The following is a 21,654-nucleotide window of genomic DNA, read 5'->3' on the forward strand; positions in this document are numbered from 1 at the left end:
TCTTCCATCCTCTGTGAGTTTATGGACAGCAGCACATCCAGAGCCTGCTCAGAGCTGCAGGATCCAACACCCGCCCCCTGCAGGCAGCTCTGCTCCTATTGGAAGATTGAATAGCCTTTCCACCGTTTGATTGGTTGCTCTTTTTGATGACACCGTCCACCAGGATCGGGGATTGGCTGTTTGTAAATGTTTACCTCTGGCACAAACTAAACTGTATTGAGAAATCCACCGAGTCCGTTCACTCTCTTTAGGGAGAGATATATAACTGTATGAAGATCTATTTAAAACATACCAGAAAGATTGATCGTAGGCTATAAACACAAATTACACATCTATTTAAATGTTGTTTTAAAGACATTTACCATCTGTGTGCATTCTCCTTCATTTAGCACAGCCCTCAGGCCTATGGCCTACACAGCCTTTCAATTGTCAAAATGTGTTAAATTGTTATTGCCGCAATATCAACATTCAAACTATCTCAATAACACGTTTAATCATGATTCAAAATTACATGTCTGATGTTAAGAACTTCCACACTTTTGAATGCAGTAATGGTCTAGCAGTTTCCGTGTGACGGCAGAAGCCTCTTTAACCTGCAGAAGATCAGAAAATGGTTATTATGGTCTATATTACACATCACTTGGTGTATTCAATATGCGTGTAGAATTAAAATATAACAATTGTTCTAACTTGTTGTAAGTTCAATTCAGAGTCCAATCTTTGTGTTCAGGAAGTCTCTCATCGTATTGGTTTGTTCTCCAGAAATAGAAAAATAAAGCAGAACGGGAAATGTTCATTACGTGCACACGGTCCCTCTGCACATCACTGTGTAACCAAACATGAGGTGTGCGGTTCACTCAACACTCTGTGGAGCCTCTATCCATTGTAGGTCAATAATACATCATTATGAATGCAGGATCATGCTCAGTGCTGAGGTATTGGAGGTGATACAGTTGTCCTGCAGTTGGACAGAGAGCGGACGGGCTGTGATGGAGCAGCCTCCCCCCTCTCCCCCCTCTCCTCGGCAGGGTGAGTGCGACAGGCCGGTATTTTTTATATATTCTAACAGTATTGTTTCAGAATATCAAATGTCAGATCTTAATATAAAGTCAATTAAACACCTTCAGATTGGACTTTAGCTAATTGTAGACGTCATGACGTCGGTTTGGAGGATTTTGCGATGGGCATTATTCATTTTTTGTATAGACCAAATGGTTATTGGTGGGAAAAAAGCATTTTAATTGTAAATAAAATAAATGAATCATTAGCTTCAGTCCCAGATTAAACGTAGCCTACATGTCTTTGACACTGCACAATAACATGTAAGATCTAAAACCTACTTTTTGACACTTGGCTTTAGGATTATAAACAAATATGTTGATAGTAATTCAGTGAGGCACATTTCCAACACACGACACACAGACATTGCCTGCTTTGTGCAGTCAGTTAGATGTGGGGCACAATATCAAAGAGGCACTCCATGTGTTAAAAGGGTTTGTGCTTAGGGTCTTCAAGACCTCTTAAAGCTCGTCTTGAGAGTACAAGACCTTCACTTTTGTTTTGTTTTGTGCTTATATGTTGAATATTTCGGAATAGATTTAACGGAATTGCTAGACACAAATCATGTTGTGTTCCAGCATGGGCACACTTTTCAAATGGCAGAGATTTAGGAATTGTGGGTTGAAAATGAGTTATGAAAATGGCGACTGTATTTAGTTCTCGAGTAGCAAAGTCAGAAACACACGCAGTGAGAAACAGATCTGCGTGGTGACATTCACACGAGGAAACAAATCTGACAGGAACTGGATTTCTGCTGCTTCAGGGCACAGCCAAGATTTTAGAAATACTGAGGTCATACATTCATATCCTCCCCCAGCGGGACTCGCCGCACAGGAGAACACTTCCTTCTAACCACCGCGTGAAACATTTTTGGGGAATTAAAAACAGCAAAACATGAAATAGCAAATGTTCTATTCCCTTAAACTATTAGTTTTCTTTGTAATGTTATCTCCCAAAATGAAATGCTGTTGTATACCCCTATACAAACCGCCACGTATCTATTTTTATCACAAATCTGTGGTGAAAAATACTAAATCCCTTTATTATGATGTATTTGAACGTAACACATTCTGTGTAAACAAAAACTCCAGAGCTGTCTTAAGGTCTAACATTGATGATGTGTGTAATGTGTGTGACCAAAGAATACCCACTCCTCTTCCGGTCATTAAACCTCCAGAACTGTTGCAGGGAGGGTCGTGACCTCTGTGACACAGCTATCTGATGCGGGTCCGACTTTTAGAAATGCTCCGGTTGCTCCATCCCTTTTTTTCAGCTCCAAAATGATCAGCTCAACTCACGTGTAATATTTGGGCTGAAGAGAGGGATTCAGCTTTCTCCTAGTTCCTTCAAGTGCAGCAGGCACACACAGAAGAATTGGATTAGAGCCTGACACCTTTTTAAAGACCATGTAAACAGGCACAACTAATGTGATTCAGTTTAGAAAAGGAGTCCTGGATAGACAGCTCTATAAACAAAGCCTTAGGGTGTGCTAATCTACAGGAGCTTTAAGAACACAAGCAGAACACAGAGTCTAGTGTCGGCTTCTGTTTAACTGTCAGGAAGTTGGGATTCTAGATTTAGATTTGACCTATGATGATAATGTGGTAATTTCTTAGAGACACATATTCTTCATTGAGTAAATCCCAAAGGGTTTATTATGATAGAATTCACATGTATCTGTATGTATGTACATTTGCTGTGGCTGACCCAACAACATTATAATAGAACTGTCCTCAAGCCATTTCTGAATGTGGTGTACATGAAATGAACGATGGCTCATCATCTCAGTGAGACCTGTGCTGCCACTTAGGTGCCATTGGCCATCTTGTAATGAAGTGCTGCCTTATCCCGCCCACTGGAAGCGTCGAGGATCCCTATTGGTGCTGTACCTGGAGCGACCCACCAATCCCAGCACTCACCTGCCGATGGAGGCTGAACTGTGGACAGCCGTCACTGAGGCGGAATCGTGTCAGACGTAACGTTCCTCTCGCTCGTGGGTGTTGCATATTAATGGTGACGAACTTCTGAGGTTCTGTTTGTGCGACCCGTTGGCTTTGTGAACTTGCTTAAAAGTAATACCCGTCCGTCATATTTATGCTATCATTAGTCTGGCCCACATAGGAGTTTAAACTGACTTTACACACCGTGGTAACTTCATGTTGGTGTTGTTAGAAGCAGGGGACTGTAAACTGAATGTAGCTGCTCGGGTTTCGCGTTGCTCGTATGCTAGCAGGACAGATTACAACACCACACTTTACCCTCATGTCACTACTGTTGACGTTTTTATTCTTAACACACTTATTTTGCTGGCCTGCCTGTATCACACTGCACGCCGTCTCATCCATAAGCACCCTGTTTAGTTCATGGATGTACAAGGGGGTCTTTTTGTATAACTTTTCACTACGGTTCTCTTCACGGCTACTTCCTTATTTTTGATCATTAAAATAGATGGATGAACAATAAATCACACAGTTATCATTTATACTGCATTGCTCTGTCGGGGTAAATCCGTAAAGCATGTTGCAATCCGCCCACATCTTCAGTTAATGTTGTATAGTTTCACACAATATCCAACAATCAGCAACTATTATAGTTGAGGTTATAGGGAATAATTGCTTATTGATTTGAATGTGAACTTGTTTTGTGTGTGTGATGCATGGTACCCTTTTTGGTCTACGAAGTGACCAGCTTACATAACACTGCAGTTGCCTAGGTCACATATTTAATGTTGACTGGAAATGTTTTTGGAGTAAAGGCAAACAAAATAAAAGTAATTGAAGTGTGATGAAGCGTGCATTCAAATGATGGTGCCTTTTGGATTGGTCTGACGACATGTTGCTGGTTTATCTGAAGCTCACCGACACCTTTATTCTTTTAGACAAAACAATCTTTATTTCACAGCCACGTGTGTATAACATATTTGGTCTAGAAAAACAGACTTCTGGTGAAATAGAAAAATGGTCAAAGGATAAGTGCCAGCTGTGACATCACTGACCGGGGCGTGGTTAGAGCAACACCGCTTACAGTTCCAGATGATCATTACTGGTAAATTAGGTTAACTCAATAAAAGGAAAACTTCAAATCAAATATCTTTAATTAAACCGTTCCCTTTGAAAGACGTTTTTCCTGATGCAAATACAGTGGTGCAGGAATGAGTCCGAAAACCTGGAAATGAGTCAGCATTTCAGCCAAGCAAGTGGTGTGCTCGTCTCAGTGTTGATTCTTTTTTAAATCTGTTGTTGATATGATCTATGGTCGACACAAGCTAAAGCGATGTTCTCCTTTTGTAGTCACGCCAAACATTAGCCCCCTTTAGCTTAGCGGTGGTGACGTGACGTAATGCGAAGATGATATTGTTCCTTTATATCCTCACGTTAGCTTCTGGAAATGATATTAAAGCTTCTATTATTATAAACGTGGTGTTAGTCTGTGGATATGATGCTGCTGGCAAAAACGTAAGTATCATAAAAAACGTGTTTGCCAAAGATCTTATTTTCTGCATTTGTCCAAATTCCAAGGAACAAAACATCATCTCTGCACCGCTTTATGTGACAGATATTTAATAATCAGAGAGATCCAGAGTAGAGGAGACACAACAGCAGCTTCAATGGTCCAGAATGCAATGCAGCGAGGGGGTGAAGCGTCAGAGCAGCTGATTGGAGCAACATATCACATCCCAATCTGTGCAGCATGAGGATCCTGAGGGGGGGGGGGGGGGGGGGGGGGGGGGTCGCTCACTGAGTGACCTCTGTGTTCACCTGAGCACTGATGCTGGCGGGGGTTACGTTCAGGTGGATGTCGTACTGCTGGTCCAGACCCAGATAGCAGTCGCTCATCAGGTACAGGGTGTAGATGCACCTGAGGCAGAGAGGGTACAGGTAAGAATGTATGAGAGTAATGTTGCTAACAGCTAGCATGGCTAATGGTGTTAGGAAATCATGGAACCTCGAAGAACTCAAGTTTAATTCTGCGAAGAAATGACTGTTTTATCAAGTCATTCACAGTCTACGCTTCCCCTGGAGTAATCTCAATGACTGATATTCCTGTATGTATAACACATCTCACATTTCATGAGTTCTTTGGCCACTGAAGACCACGTCAGATGTCTTAGACACACTCTGCTAAGTAGATGTTTAAGCATTTGATTGTGAAGTACTACTATGCTCCTAATCCAGAGTGTGTGTGAACAATAAAGCAGTTCAGTGTGTGTGACCTGTAACTCTCAGACGGAGGTGTTTGTTTCAGCGGCTGTGTATGGAGTGTGTGTGTGAAGCTCGTGTTCTGGCTCCTGTTTGAGTTACTGCTTACTTCCCGGTCTTCTCTGGAGTGTAGAAGGCCACGGACACAGCTGTGCGCTGGCGGACGTATCCGATCCGTTTGACGGCCAGCAGCTCCCGGCGGTCCACCTCCCCCACCACCAGGAACCAGCCTTCATCCTTCAGCTTGGGGAACCTGGGAGCCTGCGCCTTGCTGTCCTGCTTCCTCTGACACACACACACACACACACACACACACACACACACACACACACACACACACACACACACACACACACACACACACACACCCACACCCCCACAGCCACACACACACACACACACACACACACACACACACACACACACACACACACACACACACACACACACACACACACACACACACACACACACACACACACACACACACACACACACACACACACACACACACACAGAGATTTATGAGATCTCAGCACTTGTAAGATAATTGTATAATGCCTACAGGAGACTGATATGCAAAATAATACATATAATACTAATAACAATAGTTAGTTTGTGTTGTTGGGATACTTACGGAGCCCTGGAGGGTTCATAGAGAGAAACATAAATACAACGAGGCCACGCTTTATTAACTCGTGCACACAAGTTAATAAAGCGTGGCCACGTTGTATTTATTTTTCTCTCTATGAACCCTCCAGGGCTCCGTAGATAATACTGTTTTATAGCTGTCCATTTAAAAGTACATTGTATTCTTCAAAATGACTTTGCGTTTCAGACGAGGCTTTTTAACAGAGCCCCTCTAGGGTCACATGGTACAACAAATAATAAAAAAACACCTGCATACAAATCTGTATGTGAGTAAACTGAATATTTAAGTACATGTTCATACTTCAAAAGCTTACTTAAGAAATATACTGCTGATGGAGTATTTGTTATTAAAATATATTGTAGCAAAAATTGTTTTTAGCAAAAATAATGCAGATCTGAATGTTTGGATGTCACTTCCTGGAGAAAGATTACAGTCTCGTAACAAGACGTATATTGAGGGCTGGCTGAGGCTTCAATCCTCCTGGAAATAGGATACAATGACATAAGACTAAGGTCACATTATTTTCAATCAGTGTCATACATACAAAGGATTGTTTGAAAAGTTGAAGAGACACTGGTGGTTGGGATTCAGAAGACACTTTTACAAATCCATTCAAACTGACTTACACATCAAGTTTGGTTTCCTACCTGGTGAAATTCATAATAAACCCGTGGCCATGTGCATCGTAGTGAAAGAAGGTAATATACCGGGGGCAGGGTTTTCGGCCCTCTAAACAGACATCAGATGGAATGCATTCAGGTGGTTATATATGTTCTAGAGGAGTCTGTCTCCCAGCAGCTTCTCAGAGGGGGAAACCATTTCATAAACCAGTCCCCCAACGGCACCGCACCCCCGGAGTATCCACAGCTTCTGAAGAGCAGTATATCTGTCTGAGGCTCCCCTGCATCTGCAGCCAACATGCAGCGCAACTCCAGCAAAGAATGCCATTTAAAGAATAGTCAAAAGATTAAAAAAAAACCTTTTAAATCAATAAAATAATTTATGGGGCAATAAATCTGACGGGATCAAAAGAGCTCCGCCTGTATGGTGATTATAGACATGATGGTCTGATATCGTTAAACCTTTAAAGAACGTATGTGTTGCAAGACTCTTGGGCAAGTAATGCAGGGGAAGTCAACTTTATACATGTCAAATAGAATATAAATGAATTGCTGTACAGTAAGATAAAACACTGCTTATTTTAATAATAGATCAATATGTGAAATGCAAACAGATGGATGCTATGAAGTTGTGAAGGCACAGAGTTTAGCGGGCGTAAACCGTCTCTATTATATTGTATTATATATAATTAGCAGATGTAACTATTTGGTGTTGGATGTTCTCAATGGACAGAGTGTGTGCTGGGTGTACTGACCCTCTGCTGGCCCGCGTTGATGCGCCTCAGAGCGACCTGCAGGACGTACTCCTGGTCAGCGTGGACCTGCAGCCAGCCGCCCTCCCCCCCCCGCTGGGCTCCTGCTGCGGGGAGGCGGCGCTCCGTCTGCTCCTGGCTCTCCTCCCACCAGCCCTTCACACTCAGCTCCACCTCCAGCACCGGGAGGTGGCTCAGGAAGGACCAGGCCTGACCGGAGAGAGAAGATCCATGTCACGTCTCCTACACTGTTCCACATTCACCAAAAACAATCTCACTTTTGCACCACCTCATCAGAGTTGGTGGTGCAACAGAGTACAGTAGTCTTCACACGTCTGGGCTCTGGAAGTATTACAGCTAGGATTGTTAGATCTGGTTCATTACATACTGCACATTTTACAAGTTGACCAGGAAGTGGACACACAAAGTTGAAATGTCAGGCTGGGTATCAGTACTCGACATCTTTAGGGTATCGACCAGATAACCCAGAACCAAGAAGAATTGCAACTTCTACATTCAAACAATACCTTCATTTGATCATTTTTGTACCCAGATCTATAAAACAACTAATATTTGAGAGAGTTATTCTCACAGATAATCAGCACAAGCAATTGAATGTGGCCTGTGATTGGCCCACTACAGCAGCAGCGAAGTTCATTCCCCTCTCTGCACATGAATAACACGAAGCGGCAGGAACATCATCCTTTCTTTACGTGTTGTCATTTGTAATGAAGGTGGTATCCTAAGTCAGAACTCTGACTTTAAAGGTCACCTATTATGCAAAATCGTTTATAAATAAACGCAAAGAGCTTTCAACTGATTGCAATGTATTCCCATCGGCGGCGGTATTTAACGCTCAGGGAAGCACCGCATCCATTTATGTCGGCAGCTCTTAAAGGCAATGTGAGCGTCCATTCCCATTGGATAACGGAGAATTGTACACCCGGAAGTAAGTATTCTCCTTACTGTCGATTGATTTGACAGTGATATCTCCACTACTCATCAACTCAAAAACACCAGATTATCCTTGTTAGTTAAACGACATTGATAGGTTTAAATTGTGTACAATGCTTTTGTGCTTTTCCCCTTTGATTCTGAGAAACAACTTGTTTTCTCTGAAAGGTGGAGCGCCAAAGAGACTACACTACCCACAATCCCCAGCTATTGTTGTGACGACCCCTGTCCGATTTGCGACAAACCCCGTGATTAATCTTCAAGCTCTGTGATTGGATGTTGGAGTGGCAGTGCGCCAAGGTTACGCCGAGCGTCAAGCTCTTTGAAATGGAACGAAACCACGGCAGACTATTCAAAACTGGACTCGAAAGCCCCCCAGAACTACACATGCTGGCTGTTGTGTTTCGCAACATGTTCTCTATGGCACGTCTCTACTGGGAATTGTAGTTTTAAAAGACGTTTTCCCCAAAATTAGAAGTTGACAGTATTACACTGTGTACAGCCCTGGAGGTTTAGGCGATAGGAAACACATTGGTGTGTACACATTCAAAACATGTAAGTACTAAATGGGTGAAAATCGCTTGTATCCATAATGGGCAGCATTAATATATATACCCTGTACATGACAGCTCATTGTTACTTTGTAATTCTACTCCACTACAATTCAGAGGTTAACCTGGTATTTTTACTCCACTACATTTACTTTAGTTACTTTGCAGATTCTGATTAATGATGTGAAATATAAACAACCCTTAAAAGGGGAAAGGAAACACCAATTACAGTTATAATATTCCGGTAGTTTATTCATTTTACAATGGATATTGATCGTAATATTTATTGTATATGATATTACTCGCCAAAAGAAAATTAATTATCCGCCGGCCGGGTGGGGAATTCCGGGACCAGGCCGCCGCCATTAGGGGAGTCCCAAATGGTGACGTCACTGGCTGTGTTTTCGCTCCACCGAAAGTCAACACAACGTAGCAGATATGGCAGCGATGGAGGAATTTTGCAATGAGATCAACGTTTTGAACGATGAATTTGACTATTCGTCGGGAGATGACATTGATGTGGAAGCATCTACAGTTACCAGGCATCCCATGGCCTATGCTTATGAACCGATTCGGTCGAATAGAGTGGCATACGATCCGGAATAAAAAAATTAAAAAAACACAATGCTAACAGTGAGCCTCTGAATTAGCCCCGAGCGAAAATGCTAACCTATTACTGCACCGATAGCTCCCTTATTACTTATCCTAGCCGCACATCCAACACATCGTTTATGATCGCAAGGAGACACAGAATCTAACGGTGCCCACCTCACCACTGGAAGATACAAACTCGCGAGGTTATCCACAAAAACGTACATCAAAACAAGTGGCGCTAGGTACTAACATACGCCAGGCTAACGGCTTACCTTCCTCATTGTCTGGTCTAAACTGGTCTTCAATGGCATTACAACGATAAAAACGATGATGTAGTTAATCCATAGGTTAATATCCAATGGGGCTGTGTCCCCTTTGAAATGTTCTGATAATCTATAAGCAATACAACTGCAATTCCGTTATCTGCTGTCCGCTCTGTGCTCCGTGCGCTCTGGGTCCTGCAATACCATCCATCAATAGCAATACTAGCCCTTTTAGGGCTGTTTTCGACAGATGAGCGTGTGTATGCCAGTTTAATTAGTTGAGCTATAGAACACCCCCAATTCTCTATTGTGCGTCATAATAATAGCTACCATTTAGTTTGGACGCGATTGCGTTAATTAATAAGGTCACACTGTGTCAGTAAATACATGTGTGAGCTAGTAATCTGGTAGTGCTGCAATATTTACCTCTCTCTCGGCAGCTGAAGCAACTCGTTTGGTGGCTCGAACTTCACGTTTGTTGACACTGTCATTGTCTTGCGCGGCCGACGTGCTGGGACGGTCGGTGTTCCCGACTGCATACGTTGAGAAATCGAATATTGTGGGAACAGATCCTGGCTTCAAATCCAATGTTTTGTATTGAACCAGGCATCCAGACTGGACTTTGAGCAGCTTCTCATCCTTTAGTGGCAGCCTATGGAAATGTACTTCTTCCTTCTTTGTATAAAATCCATTTGTGCAGCCTGGGGCAATACAATAAACTCCTGACGACGACCGTTTTCTTGTAATGTAAACTACTGGTGCATTGCACGCCATGTTGTTTGTTATTGAGCTTTGGCCCAGGAAGCCAGCCAGTGACGTCACTGGAAAAGTCCCGGAGCAATGGAAGCGCCCATGGTCATTAGGCACGTATTTCAAAAAGTAAATTCGCGTATCTCGATCGTTTACATTGGAAATAGACTAGATAAATACATTTCCTAATGGTAATATTGTCGCATGGAAAGCAGTTTGAAAAGTGTTTCCATTTCCCTTTAAATCAGACTTTAGTTACACCTGAGTAAAATCCATGGAAGGTGATTGTCAAGTGCCAACAATCAGGAGAGATATTTGATAGTTGGTGCTTGAGAAGACTAAACATTTATCTGCAGATCACTATAAAGTATATTCATTACTTCAAATACAAATGTTAAAGGTCCAAAAAAATGTTTCAATAAGACAAAGGTCCGTTTATTACGGTCATTTAACCCTTTAAAGAATTGCAACAAGATTCTTAACACGAGGTTGCAAAAACAAAAAGTCTCTGTATGCAGCAGTTTTCATTGTTATTGTGTCTGTGCTTGACCCCTCAGAGTCGCAGTGTAAGAGCTGTTATGAATAAAGGCAGCTACACCCTCGTTCATTCAGCATTCCCATTAGTGCTTTATAAATGTCTTGCCCCCCCCCCTTGTGTGTCCACTGAGGTTCGTCAGGCCCAACACATCTTCAACAAGCTCCCCCTTTGCCTCATCATAACAACTCACAAACACCAGCAACTGAGCAATGTCAGTGGACTCACCCACAGCTAAGGAAATGCACTGTACATTTTTTATTCCATCACAAAGCTGATTAATCAAATCACCAGCCAGGATGTATGTTCTTCTGGTTGCTGTGGAATCTGAGAGGGGGATTTGCTTGATTTGACCTGTTAGTTCCTCTTTTTGTTTGCCTTCAACATGGTCTCCATCACTTCAGTCATGCATTCTTTTATACTTCAGTTATTATCCAGTGGAAAGTCCTTACCTACTAACCTAGTTCAATCAAAGTGGTTACTTTTTTTTGGCCGGGCAGTGTAGTTTTACACAGTCTTATTTGACTTTCTCAGAACTTAAAACTGTTTTTTGGGGGCAGACCCCCACAAAGAAAAATGTGTATTTACACACGTAAGGTCATCATTACCATTACCAGGGTCGTTTCTAGCCAATTTGCTGCCAATATTTTAGGCGAAATTTTTTATATAAAGATTAAATGAAAAATCTCTACAAAAGACAAATACACTACAAAAACAGAAACTTATTGACATAGGTAATATACGTCAACATGGCTTCAAATGTATTCAGTATTGTATGAACATGTTTTAATTGGGGGGTGAACGTCACATCCTCTAGGGGGGTCCGGGAATGCTTCAATCTGGTGCACTTTGAGCACACAATTACTAGAGACCTGATCTAGGGGGTACAACTCTAAAACACCCATATGAAAAAGATCGGTTTACATTTTAATAATCAAATAAGTATGTGAACATAACCAATAACCTACCACAGCCAATAACAAATAAATGTAACTTATTTTATTTTTGTTGTTCATTTATATCTTATTTTACCTAGTTAACATTTATTTATTTATGCATATTTTTGTATCTCTCCAACTTTAAACGATATTTTTGGTTTACTGTCCTATAGTATACATTGGAATGATTTCAAACCTGTTTTTAATTATCCTAATAATTATAAAGGAGTTCCTTGGAAATATGTGTTTACATAATTTGTAAACACATATTTGTTTGAGGCCCACTGAGATAACTTAGACTAAAATTAACTATCTAAACACTCAGAGAGTCCCTAACCTCACCTGGGGCCTCATGTATAACGCCGTGCGTAGGATTCACGTGGGAAGGTTGCTTACGTAGTAGAAATCCGAAAAATAGGTCCATACATTTTCCGCCACTTCCCGATTCACCAAACATTGCGCACCGGCGAGGAAAGTGCGTACAGCACTTCCTACGCCGGTTTCCCTTACTTTCACGTAACGCACATATTTGCCTATAAATAGTCAAAGAAACGCCCATTCATTCATTTGACTGACTTTATGAAGGAGATCGCAGGAAATGACGACAGAACAGCTAAAAAAGACATCTCACACCGTGTCAGATTTTGGTTATTTTGGGGAGATCGAGATAAATCACATTGTTTGGTGGATGCCGTTTGAACCAGAGTAGCAGCATGGAGGTCGGATCGTCTCCAACATAAATAAATAAATGTCCCGAAAAAGGTTCATGACAAAAACAATACACATAGCCTTCCTCAGGCAGTGTGTTTGCACCAGGGACAGGTGAGAAATGATGAGAAACTGTAAGAAGTGAACGGGGAATCCCTCCGGAGTGGAGTCATGACGACTGGATCTGAATTATGTTTTTGTATTTGGTGGTTTGTGTTCCAGCTGTCGATCAGCTGTGCGCAGCGTCTCCATTGCACCATGTGTGTCTCAACGCCACCGCAACAACTCTACCTACCACATAAATGAAATAAAACAAATGTGTTGTGTTAAATCAGCTGTACAATTATCCAAATACTGTATATGGTGTTCTTAGTTTCCATATCTCCTGGGTTTTACGAGCGACTTATCAAGTCTTGGCAAACGGCATAAAAGACGATTAAACGTGATAGTATATAAAACCATGCTCGTATCTACAACCTATAGAAATGCAACACGGCGTCAGTTTAAACGTAATTCTGTCCTCCTGCTTACCGCATCATTTATGAGAAAACATTTCATAACATTAACACAACACATTCGAGGTGGTTTTAAATAACATATCCGTATTTATTTATTTCTCCAAGTGATGTTGTTGTGTGCACTGAGGAGTCTCAAGCAGGCGTTCGTTTAATCATTTTAAGATTGGCTTTAATCAATGTTTGAAAATGAATTCTTCATATATGATAAATGAGAGGTAACATTTTATTTATGGTATTATTTCCACATATTTCTTTCCATTCTTCCTTCTGCCAACGGTGTCGCAGTTTCTCGTCTCTCCCGTTTTTGTGCTTAGTGCGTACGCATGGGTTAGAGTTTGCGTGGAGGACCGCACGTTTTCCCGTCAAGTTAGTATTTTATAAATCGCAAACATTGCATAGAAATGGCGTACGCCATTTCTTTTTGCGTATATCCCTTTATAAATGAGGCCGACAGCAGAGGACTCTCCCTCCACCTTGTTGTTGAAACAGCTCCTTATGTATTTTAGAGCAGCTAGCTAACCAGATGCTAACAACAAAAATACATTCTCTCTCTCTCTCTCTCTCTCTCTCTCTCTCTCTGACACACAGAGACCGTGGCAGGCCACATCATGTAGACAGACAGTCACCCTGTGTGAGGCAAACCCACATTTGCGCTGCGTTGCGTTCACCATACCTAATAATAAAATAAATGACCAGACCAGCAGGCCACTTAATAGGCCAGGCCATCGGGAAACCTCCCGGTCCTCCCGATGGCCAGTCCGGGCCTGCCTATTACATACAGTGGCAATGTCTCAAGATTTAGCAAAATACACCTTTTTGAACATACAGTAACACAAATACTACAAATCCATATAACATGTTAAAACTAATATTTTCTGCCTCGCTCATTAGAATAACAGCTGGCTAAATTACAGCCTCGCCTACTGATTTTAATTTAACCATATATCGAGCCCGATTCTGGATTTCAAATGTGTGCTCTAAAATGATATTTATAAATGACTATTATCATTATTATAAGCAAGACAATAAAATACGTTTCTAGCTAAACGTAATTGAGAATGCAGTTTCGTTCTATGGGAACGTAATTTTTAGGAGAAAGGGTTGGACTTTTTTTGAATTTATATTTCATCCAATCACAGAGCTTGTTGACTTATGAGGTTTGTCAAAGCGGACAGGCGTCGTCACAACAATAGCTGAGGATTGTGGGTAGTGTAGTCTCTTTGGCGCTCCACATTTCAGAGAAAACAAGTTGTTTCTCAGAATTGAAGGGGAACAACACAAAAGCATTGTACACAATTTCATGTCGTTTAATTAACAAGGATAATCTGGTGTTTTTGAGTTGATGAGTAGTGCAGATATCACTGTCAAATCAATCGACAGTAAGGAGAATACTTACTTCCGGGTGTACAATTCTCCGTTATCCAATGGGAATGGACGCTCACATTGCCTTTAAGAGCTGCCGACATAAACGGATGCGGTGCTTCCCTGAGCGTCAAATACCGCCGCCGATGGGAATACATTGCAATCAGTTGAAAGCTCTTTGCGTCCGTTTATGAAGCTGAAGGAGCCTCGGCGCGTCACAACTGCACGCCACGGGACCCTGACCAAGTGTCGCTCCTGGACGTTTAGGGAGTGAGAGTGTGTTGTGATAGACAGTTCAGCTTACAGTAAACCTGCAGTTTAATAACAGTTATTTGTTTCTATTGTTGTTCCACGGCCCTGTGTCTCTCTTTAGTATTTTTATGGAGAATTTAACATTTGGCTCAGCACAAAAAGCCCCGCCATAAGGAAGACATAAAAAAGATAAAGAAAGTGTCAGGAAAGAAAACACTGGTGCTAGTGTGTGAGTGTGTGTGTGTGTGTGTGTGTGTGTGTGTGTGTGTGTGTGTGTGTGTGTTGGGCAGTGTATTGAGTGCTGCTAAGAGAAAAGCCTCTCTGATTCACCCGGCAAAAGCCATTTATGTGAGGATTACTCTCCCTGGGCAAGTCAGCCTGGAACACTGCTGCACATCTAATTATTTAATTAGAGAGGCCGCCACACTGTGGGGGGCTGGGGGCAGAGGGGGGGTAAAGGTGGGTTAGGAGGAAAGCGGGGATACTGATTGGGTGAAGCTGCAGGGCCTGCCATGGTGCCCGGACACTCTCATTACTGCAGCAATTAGCACTTAAGTTGGAGCTGTACGCCCTATCAGAGCAGAGTGATGGGGATCCTGGAGGATTCTGGGAGCACAGCGGCAGGACTGCTCATGGCCCGTCACCGATAATGGTGTGTGTGAGTGTGTGTGTGATCTGCATGCACTAAGTGTAGCAATTCATTCTGAAGAAATGTTTTTGCTAAATATTTCCCCCGTTATTTCTGTCCCCAAAGTACATATTTCAGCAATATAATGACATATTTCCATCGGTGTGATGATATTTGTAATCTCACCTGGGCGATCTGACTGGATTGAAGCTCTTGGCCAACAATGGCAGCGAAAACACTTTCCTTCCCGTTGCAGGCAGCGATCAGCTCTGGAAGTCCTTCGATCTGCCCGCTGGGCCCCCCCCCACTGCTCCGTCCCTTCTTGTTTGCCCATTTGCTGTGAGTAAGAGAGGGAGAGGAGATGTGTTGTACATGAAGCAGACTCATAACAGACCCTATCCCATGATTCACGCTGCCTCAGGAAAGGGACTGCAGGTCTTAATTTTTCATCTCTCTCATTGTTATTGTTTGCACAACATTATTTAACACGGTAGGGTGCAGGCCTGGACATCCTTATAGTGTGTGCATGGAAAAACGTACGCTGTGGGCTTTACAAATATATGTATAAATGTGTGTGTGTGTGTGTGTGTGTGTGTTTTTACCTGTGCAGGAGGTTTTAATAATGTAAATGCTGGTGTTTGATCAGTTTCATACCTGGGCGTGTGGATGGTCATATTATATAATATACATATTACATGCTTATTTTCCGGTTCATATCAGTATGTAGTCTACCTCTTCTGTGACTTGTCGTCTCTATGCTTTAATGTTCAAAAATCTCATGATTGTTCTCATACTGCCTGTGCTGCAGCTCCTCTTTTCACCCTCTGTCTGAAACCAGAGCCCAGTCTGCTCTGATTGGTTAGCTGGCCGGCTCTGTTGTGACTGGTCCACCACTTATGGCGCTTTTCCACTGCACGGCTTAGTACGGTATGGTTAGGCCTTGGTTGGCCAGGCTCACTTTATGCTGCGTTTCCATTACAGTTTAGTAGCTGGGGCAGTAACTATAGTAATGCAGTGTAGGCGTAGCGACGCTGCGTAAAACTGCCGTGAAGTAATCTTCAATGCGAACCACAAAACCAAAACATCAGCCGTTAGCACTCAGAGCTCACAGCTCCTCATATCTGTTCAGAAACTAGACAAAAGTCAAACAAGTACAAACCACAGACTCTCTGTGTCATGGCGAATACAGTCGCTGCTTTATTTATGTCTGTAGGCCGTTGTTGTGAGTGTGGACGGTCGGAACATATACTGCGTTAGCTTAGCCAATCTCCATTCAGAGAACACGCATTTTAAAGGTTCTTCGCCTGCCGTCTGTCTGCAGACTTGTCAAAGCATTAATTCATGGTTTTTACTAACCGGTATCAGTATGTTGTTACCTCGGCATAATTTTGAAACTTGTATTACAATGAAATCACGGTCAAATATGTTCATCTTGTTGTAGTTGTAGCCCCCTTGCCAGCGATTCTCTCTGACCATTCAGCAGTCGAGAGTGTTTACCTCACTAGTTTAGCATATTCAGCCCGGTTGTTGGCCCGGTAAGAACCTCAATTTTGGAGGGCCAGAAAAAAGGTGAAAAAGTAGCCCTGAGCCAGAACTACCCCTAGTGGAAAAGCAAAAAGAGTGCTACGTGCTGCAGTGGAAAAGCGCCATTAGAGATGTGTCAGAAATGTCCCTTCCCTTAGCATACAATGTGTTGGAGCGCCAGCCAATAGAAGTGCAAGTGTTACATACTGATGTCACTATGTTACAGCAGTAACCATAGGAGTCCAATGGAGGCGTTTCAGGCAGGGCGATAATGATGCATACATTACAGAGTAATGCTAGTTGTTACAGCAGCCAGACCTTAAAGCTATGAGGCCTTAACTATATAACTATAGTCCTTAAGATGACATGTGAAGAAGCCGTTTCGGACTCTAATGAAACATGTTGTGTTGTTCACTGATGCTAATCACAGCTGGAGAACACTGACGCAGATTAGCCATGTAGCAGCTATCTACAAATCCTTGTTGTGTACCTGAACAGATAGAGGTGCTGCTGTTCCACATGAGGCAGGGTCAGCAGGGGGGAGTCGTGCAGCCAGCGGCCCTGCACCACCATCTGCACCAGGTTACAGATACTGAGAGCGGCCACCAGCCAGCCTTCGTTAGCAGCTACATCCAGCATAGCCTGAGCACAGGAAACAGGAAGTATGACGTTAAAGAAAATCCTAAATATAGTTGAAGAAAAATCGAAATAATCCCTTGCCTTGCGATTTAATAATCCAAATGCATATATCAATATTTCCCTAGAAAAGCCTCAGAATCAAGATATTTGAAATAAAAAACATTACAGTGGCACATGGCACAAGCATTGAAAATACATATTTGAAAGTAGCATAACACAGTGGACTTTAGCAGGGGACTCACTATCAGCCACATTGTAATAATAAAAAAGTATTTTGGAAACGGACTGTTATTCAGTGTTATTTAACACGCAGCATTTTACAGTAACAAAGGTACATCAATCAATTAACATAACAATTACATATGATTATATGCCTTCGTTGTTTTGTTTTTTTACACATTATACTTTTGATAACGAACAACATCAAATTGAATAATTTGACAGCCTAAGTTCTTTGTCATCACTCACCCTGCAGGGTTTATACTGAGTCCCCCCCCCACCTTTAGGCCTGTTGTTGCGTAAAGCTTGGGGTTAGGTCGGATTTTTTCCCCGATGTAATTCATCAATACATTTAACTCTTTCTCTCTCCACCTGTCACAATCATCTGAGTCCATGTGTGTCATGTGTTGCAATTAGACACGCAAAGCCTAAGAGACAGAGTGTAGCTAATGCGGGGTTAGCTGACAGTCACGGACCAAATAAAGCCTTTCGGAAAGATTAATTCACATTTTTCACATACTTTAAGTTATATAAATACATGTATAAAACTAATCAACCATAAAGAAAGTGGAGAGCAGAGTATCATTGTATTAAATGTTAGCAGCAGGACACCAGAGAAGTAACCACATCCATGATCCATGCAATATCACTGCCAGATACACAGCATGGAAAATCGCAAGCACATGTACATATGCACATGCACAAACAGCCATCCTGAGCTGTGGACAATGGCTTGCAGACGTTAAGACATGGGCCTAACTTCAAACAGTACATACCAAGAACCTAGATAAACAGCAGCCAGCGCATCACACTTCTAACACAAAATAACCCGGACGGAGCATTGTAATGGATAATGTTTGTTATCAAGGCTACTCACTCATATAACCAACCACTAAGTGCTCTGTTGTGGAACACGTCCAGTCACAGTCACAACAGAACCCTTGTGGATGCCAGACAAAGATTCTGGGTTTTAGATGTAACCTCGGAGCATTTTGTTATTTATGAGATGGATCAGCAAGTTCAGCGACAAATCACCTACTAATGTTTAACATTCCCCTTTTTAATCTGCTTCATCTACAGCACAGCACCGCTTCCCAACATGTGCTGTTTCATGTGCAATGCATTATTCAAATGTATTAGTAATGTATTGTTCTTAACACTTTTTACGTCATGTTGATAAATGCTGCTGTTAATGGTTCTGAACTTGTTTTAATATTCTACTTTAACCCTTTAGTTTTATAGATATACAATGGAACTTTTATGAACTAAAAGTAATGCTTTTCGTCAAAGGTGTCATCAGGTTAGACCGCTTATATACGATTCCTGCTTTTATCAGCAACTGGGAAGTTATTCTTGCAAATTATCCTATTTCAGTGATTTCAATTCTTGAACACATTCCATCACTAGCGTCACTTTTTTTTACCAACTTGCTGGTTTTAAGTCAGAATCCTGAAACCAGAATGTTTTGTACATAGCAGCATCAGGAATCATGCAACATTGGATGTTTGAATACAAAGTCACTGGTATTGATGCAAATAAAAAACAAAAACAATAACAATATCATACATATTGTCACTTGCAGTTATGCCTGAATGCCCTAACACAACAGTTTCTCCAGCCTGTTGAGTCAGTCAGTCTTTTGCAAGGCCACAGCTCAGTTTTCTACATGGTGAACCACCAGATCCTCCTCACCATCCTCCAAGAACAATCGGTTTCTAAATCTGCACTCTCCATGTTAATCTCCAATGTCAGGTACTGCACTTACTGGAGGAGATTCTGAGTCCCATCCTCGTAGCCTTACTAATGGAGTCCCTCAGGGATCTATTCTTGGTCCCCTCCTCTTTTCTCTTTTCCGCAAGTCATTTTACTTTATTATTCACTAAATGTCTGCATGTGCCTTCCGAACTCTAATATTCATTCAGAATAAAGCAGCCCTGCTGGTTGTCAACCTACCCAAGTTCTCACACACCTCCCCTCTGCACCATTCACTGGCTCCCAATGGCTGCTCCAATCCTATTAGAGACACTGGGACTTGCCTACCATACTATTGTTTAGATCTATCCTACATCCAGGACACGGCCAAACAGTACACTATATCCTGTCCACTACTCTTTGCATCGGCAAGGGGATTACTAATCCTTCAATACGCAGAGACAAGCTACCGCTCTATAACGTTTGCTGTAGTTGCTTATTGTAGTCCACAATGGTGGAACACAATCCTAACTCTACACATCTTAAGACTGAAAATAAAATTGCTCTAACTCCCCCTTTGCACATACAAATAAAATATCATTCTCTATTTATTCTCGTTTTTAAATGTTGCACTTAAAACGGTTCAGCATATCTGATGTTTGATATTTGACATCCATTTTTTTGTTTTATCTTCATGGTTTTATTCTACCTTGTTTTGGATAAAAGTGTCAGCTAGATGCATGTAATGTTATCGAGTCATTTGTTGCCCAGGGAGTCCTACCTGACAGACTCGCATGGTGTTGTCCAGCACCGTCTTGGTGTCGGTGTTGTAGTCGCTGCATGGCAGCTGGGCGTGGCTGAAGTGGGCTTGCAGCAGCAAGTGGGTCTTGGTGTGGGCGCTGTCGTAGGAATGTGGGTTGACCTTCAGGGGGAGCTGTTGAGCCAGCTGGCTGTTCAGCTGGTCCTCGTTGTGTCTGACGGGCAGCTCCGAAAACTCTTCTGCTTCCTGTGAGACAGAGATCAAGAGTGGAACAGGAATTCTAAGGCATGTTGTGTTCAGGTCTTTTTAATCCAAGCATCTACACTTCCACAGCTGCTTTTACCTCCCTGCTCTTCTGGTTTTTTAAACTGACTGTTCCACTACCCCACAAAGACCATTAATCATTACCAAATTGTATTGTTATACCTTTTAAGATGTAAACAATGTCTCAAACTATGGTTTACTGAATAACTGCAGTGAATATACAAAGAATAGACCCTGAAAATGTTTTTCGAAATGAACATGGTGGTCGATTTGTGGGTGTGTACTATCTGCCTGTACCTTCATCTCTATGGCGGACATTTTTGACTGGGAACACCATAAGTGTTACAAAGTTCACTAAACCACTGATCAGCAGTTTTATATGTTTAATGCCTACTGTGGAGGATATCATAAGGCGTTGAGTCAATCAAATGTAAAACAGAATATCTATGATTGATGAAAGTATCAAATCGGTTAGATTTCACCCGAACACGACAGGAGGGTTCAACTACCTGATGATGAAACATCCAGTTCACTTGTACTGCTTCAAGAGTTGGCACAATATTTAGATGTCTTCAAATTCTTTGATGTAAATGTCTGGAAACGCTGCACATTGATGACAGAGACACAATGAAACCCTGATGGTCACTGCATAAGTCAATTGACGCCAATAGTCCATCAACTTCCTCTTTGTACTAAGAGCGTGTTGCACCCTGTTTGTGCTTCCCATACAGAGAGATGCAAAGACACGCGTGGCCCCTCTCTTCTAATTCACTTCAGTTGAACTTCGCTTAATGTAGTCCCACCAACTGGCTTTGCTGGAGGCGTTTGTCATAGCCTCCCCCAGCAGGGACTGTCAGGACTCCATCCATTACTGACTCAAACCAGTGTTTCAAAAGCTATGACCTGAAAAAAGACCTGCGCAGTGTGGGGGAAGGGACGAGGAATTGGACTAGGAATAATGTTAGAATAATTGATCTCTCAGTGTTGTTTTGCCTGGTATGGATGTTCTGGAGAGACTATAGATCTTCAAGCGGGCTTCATAAGAAGCAAACACCCCACACCCTATGATAGTAGCTTTCACAGAGACAGAGGAGGGAGAGAGTGATGAGGAGGAGGAGCTTTAAATAACTATTTAGAGAGAAAACAGTAAGGTGGACGCACAAAAACCTAAATACAAATTCCCCAAAACTTAAATAGACACATATATTACACACTAACGTT

At 42.1% G+C, this 21,654-nt stretch overlaps 1 protein-coding gene across 1 annotated transcript in view; it reads right to left on the reverse strand.

Moving 5' to 3' along the window:
- Nucleotides 1-4,135: 4,135 nt before the first annotated feature.
- Nucleotides 4,136-21,654, reverse strand: part of ascc3 (activating signal cointegrator 1 complex subunit 3) — a 204,200-nt gene continuing 186,681 nt past the window's right edge. The window contains exons 37-42 of the mRNA XM_034101747.2: nucleotides 20,191-20,415; nucleotides 17,350-17,501; nucleotides 15,522-15,672; nucleotides 7,286-7,492; nucleotides 5,368-5,543; nucleotides 4,136-4,917 (exon numbers count right to left, since the gene is read on the reverse strand). Coding sequence (XP_033957638.1) covers nucleotides 4,794-4,917; nucleotides 5,368-5,543; nucleotides 7,286-7,492; nucleotides 15,522-15,672; nucleotides 17,350-17,501; nucleotides 20,191-20,415 — 1,035 coding nt within the window. The 3' untranslated portion in view covers nucleotides 4,136-4,793. The remainder of the gene's footprint in view (nucleotides 4,918-5,367; nucleotides 5,544-7,285; nucleotides 7,493-15,521; nucleotides 15,673-17,349; nucleotides 17,502-20,190; nucleotides 20,416-21,654) is intronic.

The sequence above is a fragment of the Pseudochaenichthys georgianus genome, chromosome 16 (genome assembly GCF_902827115.2).
Source record: "Pseudochaenichthys georgianus chromosome 16, fPseGeo1.2, whole genome shotgun sequence".
Taxonomy (NCBI): Eukaryota; Metazoa; Chordata; class Actinopteri; order Perciformes; family Channichthyidae; genus Pseudochaenichthys; species Pseudochaenichthys georgianus.